General features: G+C 49.6%; 1 protein-coding gene across 6 annotated transcripts in view; it reads left to right on the forward strand.

The window, feature by feature from the left end:
* The window catches only part of AUTS2 (activator of transcription and developmental regulator AUTS2), a 1,133,525-nt gene that overhangs the window by 1,100,167 nt on the left and 18,463 nt on the right, over positions 1-14,895 (forward strand). For 2 of the 6 annotated variants that reach the window (XM_058710836.1, XM_058710841.1), the window contains 6 exons: positions 3,090-3,561; positions 5,235-5,488; positions 6,526-6,767; positions 8,488-8,532; positions 11,577-11,672; positions 14,359-14,430. In XM_058710836.1, the coding sequence (XP_058566819.1) occupies positions 3,090-3,561; positions 5,235-5,488; positions 6,526-6,767; positions 8,488-8,532; positions 11,577-11,672; positions 14,359-14,430 (1,181 nt within the window). The remainder of the gene's footprint in view (positions 1-3,089; positions 3,562-5,234; positions 5,489-6,525; positions 6,768-8,487; positions 8,533-11,576; positions 11,673-14,358; positions 14,431-14,895) is intronic. The other 4 variants (XM_058710837.1, XM_058710838.1, XM_058710839.1 and 1 more) reach the window with 4 other exon arrangements.

Below are 14,895 nucleotides of genomic sequence, written 5' to 3' on the forward strand. Positions count from 1 at the left end.
CATCCCAGAATTCCTGAGTCCAAATTGGCATTTTAATCAGGTGTGCAGGTCATTTGTATGCACCTTCAAGTGCATGGTTTTCCCAGATTCTGGTCTCACACTGAAATTCTGGGCTTCTGGGTTCCCGGAGTCATTCATCATAGCCCCATAGGAATTTGCAGGGCTCACTAGGGAGATTTCGGCATTCCTGTGCACCCCCCTCTGGTTGTCCGGGATGGTGATCCAGTCTGCTCCCCGCCCCCCTAACTCTAGCTGTGTCTAGGTTGGTACTAACCGACAGTGACAAGGGGGCAACAGAGGAGACACGAAAGCCAATCCCCTTTGTCTTTACAGAGCCTTGGGAAGCAAGCCCAAGGCTGCGCCACGCCCCCTGCCAACTTGGCTGTGTTGTCCTCATTCTAGAGGCTCATTAAATAAAGAACGAGGAGATAAATATAGTCAAGCTACATAGACGAAGCACTTATCTATGTGTTTCTAATGTGCTTCCTTACCGGCATAAGGAAAATCGAAACGATGTTCTCTGGGTGGTGTCCCTTGGAAGAATGAAACTTTCTTTTATGTCAGAGAGAAACTTCGTTTGGACACTGATTTGGGGCGGGGGAACATGAATTTGAGTTTAAATTTAATGAGATGGAAAACATTTATGTATTTCTCCTTCACCTTCCCAGCCTGGAGAGAACAAAGCACTTCAAAAGGAGAGAAATGTGTTCCTGCCGTTATAGCAAGCATAATGATCCTAATTAGCCGTCGAGAGTGTCAGAGTGGGAAGAACCCTTGCTTATGCATCCAGAACTTCTCACTGAGGAAAATCTCTTAGACCGTGTCCCGTTAGGATGTCTGGGGTGGTAGTGCTTGTGCCGTGGACCTAACTAACCAGCTTGCGTTGTAGGAAGCCGGTGTATTTCAGTGAGCTCGTGTAATTTCTTGCTGTGGAAATGATAGAAAAAACGTTGAAAGGGGCGCCTGGGTGGCGCAGTCGGTTGAGCGTCCGACTTCAGCCAGGTCACGATCTCGCGGTCCGTGAGTTCGAGCCCCGCGTCGGGCTCTGGGCTGATGGCTCGGAGCCTGGAGCCTGTTTCCGATTCTGTGTCTCCCTCTCTCTCTGCCCCTCCCCCGTTCATGCTCTGTCTCTCTCTGTCCCAAAAATAAATTAAAAACGTTGAAAAAAAATTTAAAAAAAAAAGAAAAAACGTTGAAAGCAAAGCCCAACCAGAGCCCCTAGGTGTGAATGTCTGGAGATAAAGGATCTTCTCTCCTTATTTAGGAGTTCGGGCTGAACGGGGCCTGTCCACATCAAGAATCTTGATGGGGCGCCTGGGTGGCTCAGTCGGTTGGGCGTCCGACTTCGGCTCAGGTCATGATCTCACGGTTTGTGAGTTCGAGCCCCGCGTCGGGCTCTGTGCTGACAGCTCAGAGCCTGGAGCCTGCTTCCGATTCTGTGTCTCCCTCTCTCTCTGCCCCTCCCCTGCTCATGCTCTGTCTCTCTCTGTCTCAGAAATAAATAAAAACACTTAAAAAATTAAAAAAAAAAAAAAAAGAATCTTGATGTTCTGTCTCAGCCCTCAAGTTTGTGGAATTCATAAAATTTCAGCTTATCGTTAGCAAAAATCTTCCCAGAAGGGCTCTGAAGGACAGCACTGGATGGAAATATGTGTGAGTGGGATGCCAGGAGTCTAGAATTACTTTTCACCGAGGTCTTATTGGATACTTTATCCTTTGGTGGCTGAAACATGCCAAGAGGGGACTTTCTTTGCACGCTGCCCGTGCAGTTGTAAAGATAGCCAGGGTCACATTAGCCCCAAAATGTGCTTTGTTTATAAACCCAGTTTGCTTCTGCTTTTGTGCATGTTATACGCTTGATCTCTCTCTCTTTTTTTTTTTTTTACCAAAAGAACGTTTAAAATAATGGGTCACTTTGTTGCAAATTCCAGGGGAGAAAGAGGCAAGTGTGTGTACCTAAGAGGACATCCACAGAAATTGATAGGACCGTTAAGAATACTTTCCACACTCGATCCAGTGAGATTGGAAGAGAAAGCTGGGGGCGCAGAGTAGTTTATTTTGGAATGCCTGGAACACATCCTCATTTCAGAGAGTATCGTAATCGGTTCTCTCCCTGTTTCTGAGCTGTGTGATAATAAAACGATGGCTTTTTTAGCACAAAGTAGTGAGAAGGGTCATTCCCTGCCCCCCCCTCCCCGATGTGTACAAAAGCATAACTCATCACTAGGGACGTTTCTTTCTATTGAATGTCGTATTTGTCTTTCATTCTTCTGTTAGAGGATTTTATGGAGTTTGGCTTATGCGATGATCAAATAAACACTCTGTGAGATGTGGTATAGATGTCTGGGGCTTTGGAGAGGAGCGCATACCTTTTAAATTCATAACAGGAATTTTGCCTCCTCGTTCAGCACTGCACCCTTCCAGTGGCCGGGGGCGTGGGGGACCCTTTAAAAGGTCTGGCTTTGTATAGCTGACTGTAAATTGACTTGAATTCATGTTTGCATCTTGGATCTCAGACGTTGCCAAGATCACTTGGCGAGCACGAGGAGGCCCGCCGTTTGACCACAGTTTAGCACTTGCCAAACAAAAAATTATTTCTGTAAATGTCAAGTGTGTCTCATCAGTCAGAATGGGAAGGGGGAAGACGCAAGGCCAAGAAGGAACATCTGTGGGTGGTTCGATAACATTTGCTTCACTTGCTGTTTGAAAACACCGCTCTTTTGTATATTCAAGAACTGTATGGGTTTTAAAAGGGAGAGATCAACTTGCCGGCTATTGTTTCTTAATTTTACTGCATGAAAGGTTTTGTCAAGACTAAGGAAGACATCCACTTTCAGACCCTGGTGGCCTAGGCTGCTTTCTGGAATGCAGCCTCCTCCGGCCGGCCCGTCTTTCCCTGTTCACAGTGTGCTCGTGTCCCGCACGTGGTAACGTGAGGACAGGAAGCCAGGAGGCGGCCCTGGGCCATCCCGCGTCATTGAGACCGTGCGACCCGGAATCTGGGCTTGGACTTGGCTTTCAGCTCCTCGTTTCACACTCACGTGTCATTACCTGTGGTTTTGTCTTTGCTCTCCCCCCACCCCGCACAGATCCGGAGTTAGGTGTCGGCACACTGCCCGAACATGACAGCCAGGATGCAGGGCCGATTGTCCCCAAGATATCCGGTCTAGAGAGAAGCCAGGAGAAGAGCCAGGACTGTTGCAAAGAGCCCATCTTTGAGCCCGTGGTGCTTAAAGACCCCTGCCCTCAGGTCCCCCACCCGCTACCCCAGCCCCAGGCGGAACCCCAGCCCCGAGCTCCTTCTCCAGACCCCGACCTGGTGCGGCGCACAGAGGCCCCGCCTCAGCCCCCACGTCCAAGCACACAGCCACCACAGGCGCCCCCAGAGGCCCAGCTTCAGCCCGCCCCTCAGCCTCCGGTGCAGAGGCCGCCGAGGCCGCAGTCCCCCACCCAGCTGCTCCACCAGAGTCTCCCGCCTGTGCAGGCCCATCCCTCATCCCAGAGCCTCACCCAGCCATTGTCCGCCTACAACAGCAGTAGCTTAAGCCTCAACAGCTTAAGGTGAGCAACCTGCTTTTTTGTTGTTGTTTTTTGTTTTGGCCTGACTTTTGCCATCTTCTTTGGGACCGGCAGGCAGGAGTGGGGAAGGGGTTCCCAAGGACATTGCAAACACTGACACTGTGTTCCCCGGGAGGCAGAGACCAGGGGACAAGGAGAGGGCCCCGCGAAGCTCGGGGCTCTTGGGAGAGGGCAGGTTGGCCTGGGTTGGGGAGAGAGGACGCTGTGAAGAACTAAAACAGCTGCAGAGACTCTTGGGGGGGGGGGCAAAGGCAGGATGGGAAGGGAGTGTGCATAAGACAGTGTAGAGGGGAGCTCCCCACCCTGTCCTGGAGAGAGGCCACGAGGGGAAACCTACCAGCACCCAGCGTTATGAGACTTAAAAAAAATTTTTTTTAACATTTATTTTTGTGTGTGAGAGAGAGAGAGCACATGCAGGGGAGGGGCAGAGAGAGAGAGGGAGACACAGAATCCGAAGCAGGCTGCAGATTCTGAGCTGTCAGCACAGAGCCCGACGTGGGGCTCAAACCCACAAACTATGAGATCGTGACTTGAGCCGAAGTCAGAGACTTAACCGACTGAGCCACCCAGGCGCCCCCAGTGTTAGGAGATTGTTAGAAGGGAGGGATTTGCCCCCATGAGAGGATGTGCTGCAACTCCAGAGTCAGGAAGATGGGGACCAGGGGACTCCGGTTGAGGTTTTCCTGTTACGATGTACTTCTTCCAAGGTGGGTCAGAGGGGCATAGGAGAAGCTAGCTGGACTGGAGACAGAAGCTCCCGTGTGGCGATCCAGGCTCTCCTGCCTTGTCTTTGCCAAACTACAGAGGAAAGTTTTCAGAGTAGCTCAGTGGAGGAACCGCCGAGGAAAGGGAGACAGAAACCCGGGTGTGGGGCCAAGCGTGGCCCACCCTCGCTTGCCCCGGAGGTTGTAATTCTAACCTAGTAGGGCTTTGCTTTCCTTGTGACGTGACCGAGGGGGGTTCTGGGGCGGGCTGTTTTCCTGTCTAGGACAGGGGAAGGAAACTGCCTTTGCCAGGGTTCATTTCTGTGGCCCTCCAGACCACAGCGGTGATGAGGGGCTCCCTGGTTCACCTTCCTATCTGTGCTTCTTCATCAAGGGGCAGCAGTCAGACAGGGTGAGCTCAGGCCATTGTTCTCGTCCATCTTTGTAAAGTGGAGGAAATGTGGCTAGTGGAGGACGGACAGAAGGCGCAGGGTTTCTAGGGGCAGAGGTGAGAATCTGGCCACAGAGGGGGAGCCGACGTGAGTTTCCGGCCGCCATCGGGTCACCAAGTGTTCACCGCTGAGAGAGAGAGGGGGAGAGCATAAGCAGGGGAAAGAGAGAAGGAGAGAGAGAATCCCAGGAGGCTCTGTGCCCTCAGTGCAGAGCCCAATGCGGGGCTCGATCCCACAAGCCATGAGCTCATGACCTGAGCCGAAACCAAGAGTCAGACGTTCAACCCACTGAGCCACCCAGGCGCCCCTGTGGTTACGATTTTAGCAGAGGCTTCTTGTGGGCATGAGGGAGGGTCTATAAAGAAGAAGGAGCAGGAAAGAGCACTGCACGGCTTTGGGCAGTGAGATAGGATTTTTTTTTTTTTTTTTTTTTAAGAAAATAAATTGCTTACCTCTTTTTTCCTTCCTTCCTTTTTTTTTTTTTTGGTCACTCCAACAGCAGTAGCAGAAGCAGCACCCCAGCAAAGACTCAGCCCGCCCCGCCTCACATCTCTCACCACCCTTCGGCCTCCCCGTTCCCCCTGTCACTGCCCAACCACAGCCCCTTGCACAGCTTCACACCCACCCTCCAGCCCCCCGCACACTCACATCACCCCAATATGTTCGCCCCTCCCACGGCTCTGCCTCCGCCACCACCTCTGACTTCGGGGAGTCTGCAGGTCCCCGGACACCCGGCCGGAAGCACTTACTCAGGTAGGAGGGGGGGGCCGACCTCGCCCACCTGCCCTCCCGTCTCCCACGCTTGGGGCCTCACCGCCGCCTGTGTGTCCTTCATGGCTAGGACTTATCGACTGAGCAGGTGCTGCTTTATTATAGAGACTCTTGTAACCCGCCTCCGGTCGGTCCTTCGCGGGCTGAGGTTTGGCAGAAATACACGCCGCCCCCTACCCACCTAGCACAGCCCAGGAGGCTCGGACACAGCCAAAGGGGAGCCAGCTGGTTGGAAGTCCAGAGGCTCTTCCAAATAAGGCCGCGCGCTACGTGGTAGAATACGGATTACATACGCCCGGTCATCCCATTCGAAGGACGGAAACTTCACCAGGCCCGCGACTGTTCTGTTCCAGTCTCTTTAAATTCCATCCTGGTTTAAGGGGGTTGTTTTCAAGGAGTAGGGCCTTCTACGTTCTTGGGAGGGGAGGATGCGCTTTTCGCTCCAAGGTATCCCAGAGTTTTAAGTGTTAACAAAATCCAGCCTTAGATATTGGCTTCTTCTCTCCTCACCTGTATTGACCAGGCTGGTATCCCAAGTTTGGGCCCCTGTAGCCGTGCTGTCCCACCGTGGCAGACATTCCCCCTTGAAGACGAGGGCATGGGAACACAGCCAGGTTAACAGAGATCAGTGTGCACTCGACGATGTTAATTCCTTGAACCATCAGTATTGTCCCCCTGTGGTAGATGAGGGAGCTGAGACCCAGGTGGGTGATATCCCCACCCCCCGCCACGCCCAGGCTCCCTGAGCTGGCGGTCACAGAGCCGAAAACTGACCTCTGGCTGTTCGGCCTGGAGCCTTGTCCCCGAAAGCCTAGGGGCTGGAAGAGCGCAATCCCATTGTGACTGGGCGTCGGGATCCTCCGGTTGGTTGTTCCCTTCCATCCGGGGGGCACAGGGGCCCTCGGGGGTGCCCTCGGCCCCGCCGACCTCTCTGGTCAGGGCCTCGGGTGTCCTTATCCAAAGGATACCACTGGGGGTGGGGGGGGAAGCATCACCCTCTCCCTTTCCTTCTTTTCCAGAGCAAGACATCTTGCGACAGGAACTGAACACACGCTTTCTGGCCTCTCAGAGTGCTGACCGCGGGGCTTCCCTGGGCCCTCCGCCCTACCTGCGGACCGAGTTCCACCAGCACCAGCACCAGCACCAGCACACGCACCAGCACACGCACCAGCACACCTTCACGCCGTTCCCCCACGCCATCCCCCCCACCGCCATCATGCCGACGCCAGCACCTCCCATGGTGCGTACCCCAGGCAGAAATGTGAGGATAAGTAGAGCACGACTCTCTTTTGTGCAGCACGCCGGGGCGGAATGGGCCGTCGGGGCACAGGAGACCGGGTGGGGAGCGCTGGCCACTTAGGGGCCTCCTTTGGCCTCGTCCGTCTTGGCTGGAGAGAAGGGAGTGCGCCCTGCTCCGGGCAGCGCTGACCCGGGGCCCGAGGCGGGAGCCTCTTTCTAGCAAGTTCCGTCCAGCACTGCGTGTGCGCGTGGGCGGAGGGGAGGGTATTTTAGATGCCCTCCAAGCAGTCCCAGCCAGTGTCGGTAGTTAACTTCTTCAAGGACAGTTGTGCCTTTTTGAGCATCTTGGGGGGGGTCGCCACCAGGTGTAAAAATGTATCCGTCGGTGCATCGCACCGAGTCATAATAGCAAACAGATGCTCATAGAATACTGGGAGTCAGGAGGAGGGCCGAGGAGGGGAGAGAGCCGTCAGAAGATCTGGACCGTATCCGTTACCCCCTGCTCTTTCAGGGGGCTCCCCGAGCCTGTTTTGTCGGGGGCGGGGGTTATATTTTTTGTATTTCATAAGACGGTGCCCAAGTCTGGCATCCTGCTCTGTCGGCAAGTGGCCAGGGAGTGATGCACCCACAGGGGCAGAAGTCGGCCCCGTGATGAGAGCTGCCATTGCCAAGGACACGATCTCGGTCTTGACCCGGGGCTGGCCCTTGCTGGATGAGCCACCTGGGATTTGTTTTTCTTTTTTAACTTACAAACTGTAGTGAACAGTCCCATATTAGGGTGCTAAGTATTCTGAGATAGAGCCGTGTCTGCCAGGGTGAGGATTAGAGCGTTTTACTGACTTAATTTTTCATATTTAAGGAAATAACTTGATTTGAAGGCAGTTAGTGTCGGCATGGCGAGAATAGATTTGAATTCCGTGATTTTAAGAGGTGCGCCCTTCACCAAACTTTGCGTCCTCTCCTCCCTCCCCCTCCCATTTTGTTCTACTTAATGTTTTTAAAGACGGAATTTTAAAGCTTATCTTATAAATTTTATTTAGGAGAACATTAGAGGTGAGGCCTTGGGACCAAAATGTTTTCCTATAGTAAATCCTGTATCTTTTTTTTCTGGATGAATTGTTGTCCTTCTCAACAGTTATGTTTTTTAAGGGCTTAATATTTGGGGAAAGAGTTTATGGCAGCCTGAGTGGGCTGTTAAATCAAATCTAACTAAGGGGGGGTTGTAGCACCACGACGTTGACGTTATTTAGAGGAAGCGGTGGGATACTCTTTTCTGCTCAAAAGAAAAGTTCCAAGACCTCTCCCAGATTCCTTTATATTTGGGTCTAATACGTTTCAGCAGGTGGCTGAACATACAGTTCTTCGGCCACAAGGAAGATGGAAATGGAGGGAACTCTCTGGATAAATCAGACCAAATGCTCGCTTCTCTTTGATGTATCTGAATAATTGCCCCTTTTCTCCAGTTTCGAGGTCTGGTTTATGCCGGTCTCTAAATGTAGACCGAAATGACTCTCCGGTGTGGCCAGGACCGCAATGCACCGTCTGGGTTTTCACTTTGGTTTCCCCTGTCTTGTCGGAGGGACTCAGGAGTCGAGAACGGTTTCTCACGTACAACGAGGTCGTGGAGTCTGTTGACAGCCTAATTAACGGCGGAGAAGCTCGCTCAGGGCCGCCTCCGCCGAAGCCGTGAACAGAATTGTAGACTCTTTAAGTAACTAGCTTTTGCTTTGATCCCTTTACAGTTTGACAAATACCCTACAAAAGTTGACCCATTCTACCGGCACAGTGTGAGTCTTGTTACCATGCTACACATTCAATGTAACTGCTTTTCCATTTTTGTCCTCTTGCCACAGATCAGTAAATGACTAGCAGCCTTCCTTAATCATCTTTGCGAGAATCCCCATTGCGCCTCGTCACTTTGGATGCTTGCTTTTGTGACGTTTGCTTCTGGTAAAGATGCAGTATCCTCTTCCGAATCAAAAGATCATTAGCGCGCCTGACACCTTAAAGCACAGGTGAACCTCACTGCGAGCCAGGCATCTGTCCTCAAAGTGGGGGGTCTGCACTCGAATCACTGTGGCCGCAGGAGACCCTGGAATCCCAGGATTTCAGGAATTGCCCCAAACATCCTTAACACAGATTTCCCAGAATCCAACGTGAAGTGTTTCTTCCGAACAGAATGTCGTTCGTCTTTTTTGACTCCTAAGTCCTCCAAAAGCAGATTCTCATTTCCTCCTGACTAAATGTAGACCCCTCTCCCACGTGGCTGGTCGTGTTCTCCTGGGCTTGTTGCAACCAAAACCAAAAACTATCATTTCAGTAAAAGAGGGTCCTAAGATTGAAATACATGGTTTTCCCCCTTTAACCTCGTTCTTCTTTATGTAACAAAAAATTTTTTTCTTTTATGCCACGTTAAAGAGTACGGTTCTAGAACTGAAATCGGCACCAGCCTATTTCGATACATTTCAGTTGAGACGTGAGACGAGGGCTTTACTTATTTATCTTTTAAGACAAACACCTTGTACATCTTACCATGATATTTTGATTATGGAGTGAATACTGCATCCTTCTTACCTGAAATTTTGCAAGTTTCTTTGCTCAGTGGTTTATTCATATTTTTCAAGCGACACCAGAAAGAAAGAAGAGGAGTAATTTCTTGTAGCCACGTTGTCCATCCGTCCTCACCTATGCTTGCTTGGAAAGAAGTGCTCCTCAGTAGATCAGCAAAGCCTGTGAGCTCATTCCTACTCTGAACCAGATAATCAGACACTGCCTTAGTCCAGAGTGTAGCCAGCCGAGAAGTCAAAACTACAAGATATTAGAAATCAATTAAGCACCAGTTACTCTAGAGATGTGCAGACATAACGTGAGGGAGCCTCCTCAGGAAGAGATGCGGAAAGTATATCCGAGTGCCGGAGCCCCACGTTGTTCTGGCACTTTCTGCTCACAGCACTGTGATACAAAAGCATTTTTTTTTTTTTTTAACGGACGTGCAAAATGCAGCAGACGCCTGGGCTTCCTCTTTAGCGCTGTCCCGCGAGTGGTGCCGTCCTTAAGGGTCATCAGATTTCTGCCCTTTGTGTTTGTGGATTTCAGCGAAGGACTAGCTAAGGAAGTCATTCCTAGAGACAGTTTAGCGTGCTCAGCCAGTGGCTCAGATTTACTTCTGAGTAAATCTGGACAAAGTGTAGTGCCTTCCTACGTGCGTGTGCCACCACCGGCGGTCCTAGAAGTACGATAAGAGAGAAAGCCCGGGGGCCTGAATTTCCGGCAGGTTTATGTTTTATTACTTAGGTACTTCAGATTTTTCATCCGGGGGGGTGGGGGGTGGGGAGTCCAGCTCTACTCTAAGAGGGTCAGTCATGGACTATAAGAGCAGAAGGACAACGATGAAAATATCTAATTTTTGTATTGAAAACGTTAAAGGAAATATACCCACCGAGAGGCGGAGTATTAGAGACTTGAGTGTGTTTTAGTGTGGCATGTATTTAATTACACTGCTTCATACAGTATACTGGGGGGGGAGGGTTATTTCATTTTATTAGTTATAGTGGATAATGTATGAAGTACTTAGTCTCCCCTGCTTTGGGGATTAGGACGTTATAAGGGGAATTAAGATGGAATGCGCTCAAGTATCTAAAACACAATTTTAGACTTAAAAGTAGTTTTAAATGAGGGCACTTGGCTTGCAATCACTGTTTAAGTGGATTTAGTTCAATATCAATTAGTCTGAAAAACTTTTGCTGCATCATTGAAGGGAGCAAAATGAAATAAAGACCCACAGAAAAGTATGTGCCCTGAAAACAGGATTGCAAAATGGGCATCTCCGCCATTACCTAGAAATAGCTAACAGAAAGGCATCATTAGGAAAAGCTTGAGTTCTTATTATTGTGTTTTTGACATTTTACGCAACCCGAAAGGTGGGCCATTACTTAAATGTCTGTATCAAAGTAAACGGAATCGGAGCAGTGGGATCTCGGAAATACTCAATTTCTAGAAGGAGGAAACGATGTCTGTGCCTTGTGTTCAGTATTGCTGCATATTTCTTCCCTCCATCGTGTCCTCTTAATTCCAGAAAATTCATATTCCTAATTCAGAATCATTCTTCTCCCTGCACTGAGTGGTCGGACACAGCAAGGGCTGGGTTTGGGTAGCCCCCAGTGAGCTTGCCCACCTTCTAGAAAACAGTAGCTCCGTTGTAAGTGCACGTTTTACCCTCCCACAAATATTTGTCCTCATTTGAGATGGAGACAATTAAATTGTCCTCTGAAACTGCCACTTCTGGAACAACGTAATGAAGCAAGGATTGTGCATATTTTCTCATTTCCTCAAACTATTAAAAATCTAAAATTACTAATTGAGTTTTAATGGTATAAAATCCTGCAACTCGTAAAGAGTCGCTTCTTTTTCTTCCTTTTTCCCTAATTTTTCTTTTTTTTTTTTTTTTTTTCCTTTTTCTAATTAACTTGTAATTTTCCGGGCATCTTATTTGGCTCAGCACCCCTCCTGTTTTTGACGCACATTAAAATCTCAAACCATTTAGGTCTTCTAGCCGATTTAACAATTAATAATTAGAAAAGCTCCCTTTCTAATGATGTCCTCGTCTGGGACATCATTTGCTGGCTGATTGATTCTGAACTACTTTTAACTTTTTAAGTTAAGCATTCATGGCACATCTGTGTGATCATTTCATCCTGGCTTCTTGACTAATAGCATCAAACTGAGATTATCTGGCTTGCTAATGTCGATGTCGTTCTATGGGAAGGGAATTGGAATGTGTCATTTGCCTCCTACTAAAATCTTGTTTTCCCCTCTCCGTCTTTGGCCACAGCTCTTCCATTCCTACCCTCCTGCAGTATCGGGCATCCCCCCTATGATTCCACCCACTGGTCCTTTTGGTTCACTACAAGGAGCGTTTCAGCCGAAGGTAAGAAACCTTACCGTGGAAATAGGCAAGCACCTTTACCAGCCGAGCCCCAGGCTGGGCGTGCGGGTGGGTTCTGCATCCTGTCGCCCGCCAGTGACGAATCTTCCCAATCCGAAGGGACCACTGGGATTAGAGCGACGTTTTTGTTTGGTTTGGTTTTTTGGGTTTTGGGGTTTTTGGGGGGGTTTTTTTGCGAGCCCTCTGAGCTTTAAACCTCAGCCCGAATTGCATTTTCAATCTGTATTATCCATGTAATCTCAGCTGAGCCGCGATTTCCTACAATCTTGAAAATATACAGAATACGTATATATATATTTTATTGCCAGTATTGTGGACATAAGCTTCTGGTCAGGAAATGTATGAAATGTCAGATATGTGTGCACCAAGTTGTCCTCGAGTTACATGTTATGAGCAAAGAGGCAGAGCTGAGCCTTGACTGATTGTAAGAGACAGGAAGGGAACAATTCCAAACTAAAATTGCATCCTTCCAGTTGTGTGAGGGGAAGACGCTTCTGCTCCCTCTTCCCCATTTTGCTCCTGAGCCCTGTCTGTCTGCAAATTCTGGCTCTACTCTGCTTCAGTCCTCCCTCAGCCGTGGTCATGCTTACCAAGGTCAAGACCAACAGCCTCATGGGAAATTAACCTTTTGCCCTTTAAATAACTAAACTCGTTTCTACCTACTCAGTGTTATCCTACTCATCTGGGGCTAGGCTTCTCTCTGAAGGTCAATAGGGAGGAGTCATTCTCAGAACACTCTGCCCTTATGCGACTTTATCACAGCCCCTTCTTTATTTTCATACAAAAGCGAAATGCAGTTATGTTAGTAACCGTCCTCAGACTTTTTAAGTAGGAAAGTTTGCTGTGTGTGGTTTTTGGTTTTCCTTTTTATTTATTTTTCCTGATCTCATTTCTAAGAGAACACACCAGATTGGGGCCAGGGTCTTCCAGCATGAGCGCGTTTTGCCTTTCTAGAGGCACGTTGTCATAAAACTAGAAACAGGAAAAGACATTTTTTTTTTTTTTATTTTTTTAACGTTTATTTATTTTTGAGACAGAGAGAGACAGAGCATGAACAGGGGAGGGGCAGAGAGAGAGGGAGACACAGAATCTGAAACAGGCTCCAGGCTCTGAGCCGTCAGCACAGAGCCCGACGCGGGGCTCGAACTCACGGACCGCGAGATCGTGACCTGAGCCGAAGTTGGCCGCTTTACCGACTGAGCCACCCAGGCGCCCCTGGAAAAGACATTTAAAAGCATTGGGTGTAGGACGAGGTACACCTCAGAAGTGACATTTATCTGCTTGGAATGGTGGCTTATAGGCCAGGTTATCCATACCTGGGACTTGCGTGATGGCCCTGTGAAACCCTCCTGTCTTGGGATGAAATGACGATGATCTTTCAACCCCTTCCCCCCGTCTGCCATTCCCTGCACCCTCACACCCTGGGCCCTGGTCTGTCCCCTCTGGGCTGCACCAACTCTCCAGTGCCTCTCCAAACAGACTGCTAGGTCATTTAATAAATTAGACTATTTCCCTCACTCACAATTATCCAATCACACAGAAAACTACATCTGGGCAAGAAAGTGTCTCTCTTGGTGTTGAAATAGGCCTTTCCAGGCCATCTTACTGATTGAATATGTAGATTGCAGTTCATTAGCGGAGTTCTTCATATGTATGCAAATCAGGCTGTTAACAACTCCAGCTTAATTGTTAGTTGTACAGCAGCTGACTGCTTTTCTTTCTTTCATGCTTCCCCCTCGCCTCCCTTCTCCTTATAGGCAAGCTTTGTGCCTAAGCTTGAGCTCTTTTCCCACCCGCGTTAACTTCTGGTGTGACGGGAGTCCTAGAAGTTGTGGTTTCTGCAGTAAGGTACCCGGTGAAACATGTCCTGACTCCTTCATCCCCCCCAGATCGTAGGGACTGACTGCGTGTGCCAGAAGTAGGCTTTTTTGTCGTTGCTGTAAATTCAAAGGACACAAGCCTGTGGATAAGGTTATTGTTACGAATGACATTCAAGAATGGTGGTGGTTTCGGAAAGATGAAGCCGAATTACCGTAGGAATCAGTGAATAGGAGATCTGTGCCGTCCCTGAAGTCAGGCCCGCTTGTTCCATCGCCACCCCTGCTAGTGAGTAATGACCGAGCGTAATTCCTCGTTATTGTCTGCCGGTTAAAATTTAGAGTTCGCTTAATGTCTGTGAAACACTTGCACTTACTCCGATGAGGGGCACCTGGTACAGCAAATGGCCGCGACGTTCACGCAAGCAGTTCTTAGAGTGCTTGGTGATAACGCAAAAGACACAGTGACAGGGCCGTCCGTGTCTCAGAAGAAGATGGATTTGGGGGCAGTCCTTTCACATGTTTCTTCTCTTTGGTCCTGTGCTTCTTACTGCGGTGAGAAGTGATGTGGTCCACGTCTCCGCTTTTGGATGCCTTCCCTAGACAGGACAGCCTTCCCTAGACAGGACAACGTCGGGTCAGGGTCCCTGGAGAAACTAGGGAGCGGGTCCTCTTGAAGAACATGTGCGATCAACTGGGGGAGATGCCTCTGTGAACTCTCGTCGTCTTCCAGAATGAAACAAACAAACGAAATCGACGTTTGACTTGCATATTTTAGAAGGAAAAGAGAGATCTTGCTCTTCAGGTCATGTGTTCTATGCCTCCTAAGCTGTGGTCTGATTAATTTGTAGACCTCCAACCCTATCGATGTTGCTGCTCGACCCGGGACCGTCCCGCACACTCTGCTCCAGAAGGACCCGAGGGTACGTAGAAGAAAGTCAGGCTCGGTCACAGGTAACGCCAGGGCCTGTTTGTTTCTGCGGGCCAGCCGGCCCAGGTCGTGCGCCTTCCTCAGCCCATCTGAGCGAGCTGCCGCGGGAGCTGTTCCTTCTAGTTTGCGCAAGAAAATGCCAGTCACTCTTAGAGCACAAAATCTCCGCTGCTCCCTTGTGGCTGATGACACAAGAGGGGGACCCGCCAGCAGGGGAGAAGACAAATGGCTTGTGGTCCAAGCCCAGGAAGTGGGCTTGTGTAGTTTCTGTTTGACCAGTCTTCTGTCTACGTCCCCTTACATTTCCTCACCGAAGAAGTAACTGTAAAATGTTTTGAGTGGAAAAGCGTGAAGCACTTTTCTTCCTGGACGTCACAGGACCCTGTCCCCGCACACCTCCCCCCCCCAACCCCAACAGCGCTCCTGGCCCCTACTTGTAATGCAGAATCCTCCTCTG

Source organism: Neofelis nebulosa, chromosome 18 (assembly GCF_028018385.1).
Source record: "Neofelis nebulosa isolate mNeoNeb1 chromosome 18, mNeoNeb1.pri, whole genome shotgun sequence".
Taxonomy (NCBI): domain Eukaryota; kingdom Metazoa; phylum Chordata; class Mammalia; order Carnivora; family Felidae; genus Neofelis; species Neofelis nebulosa.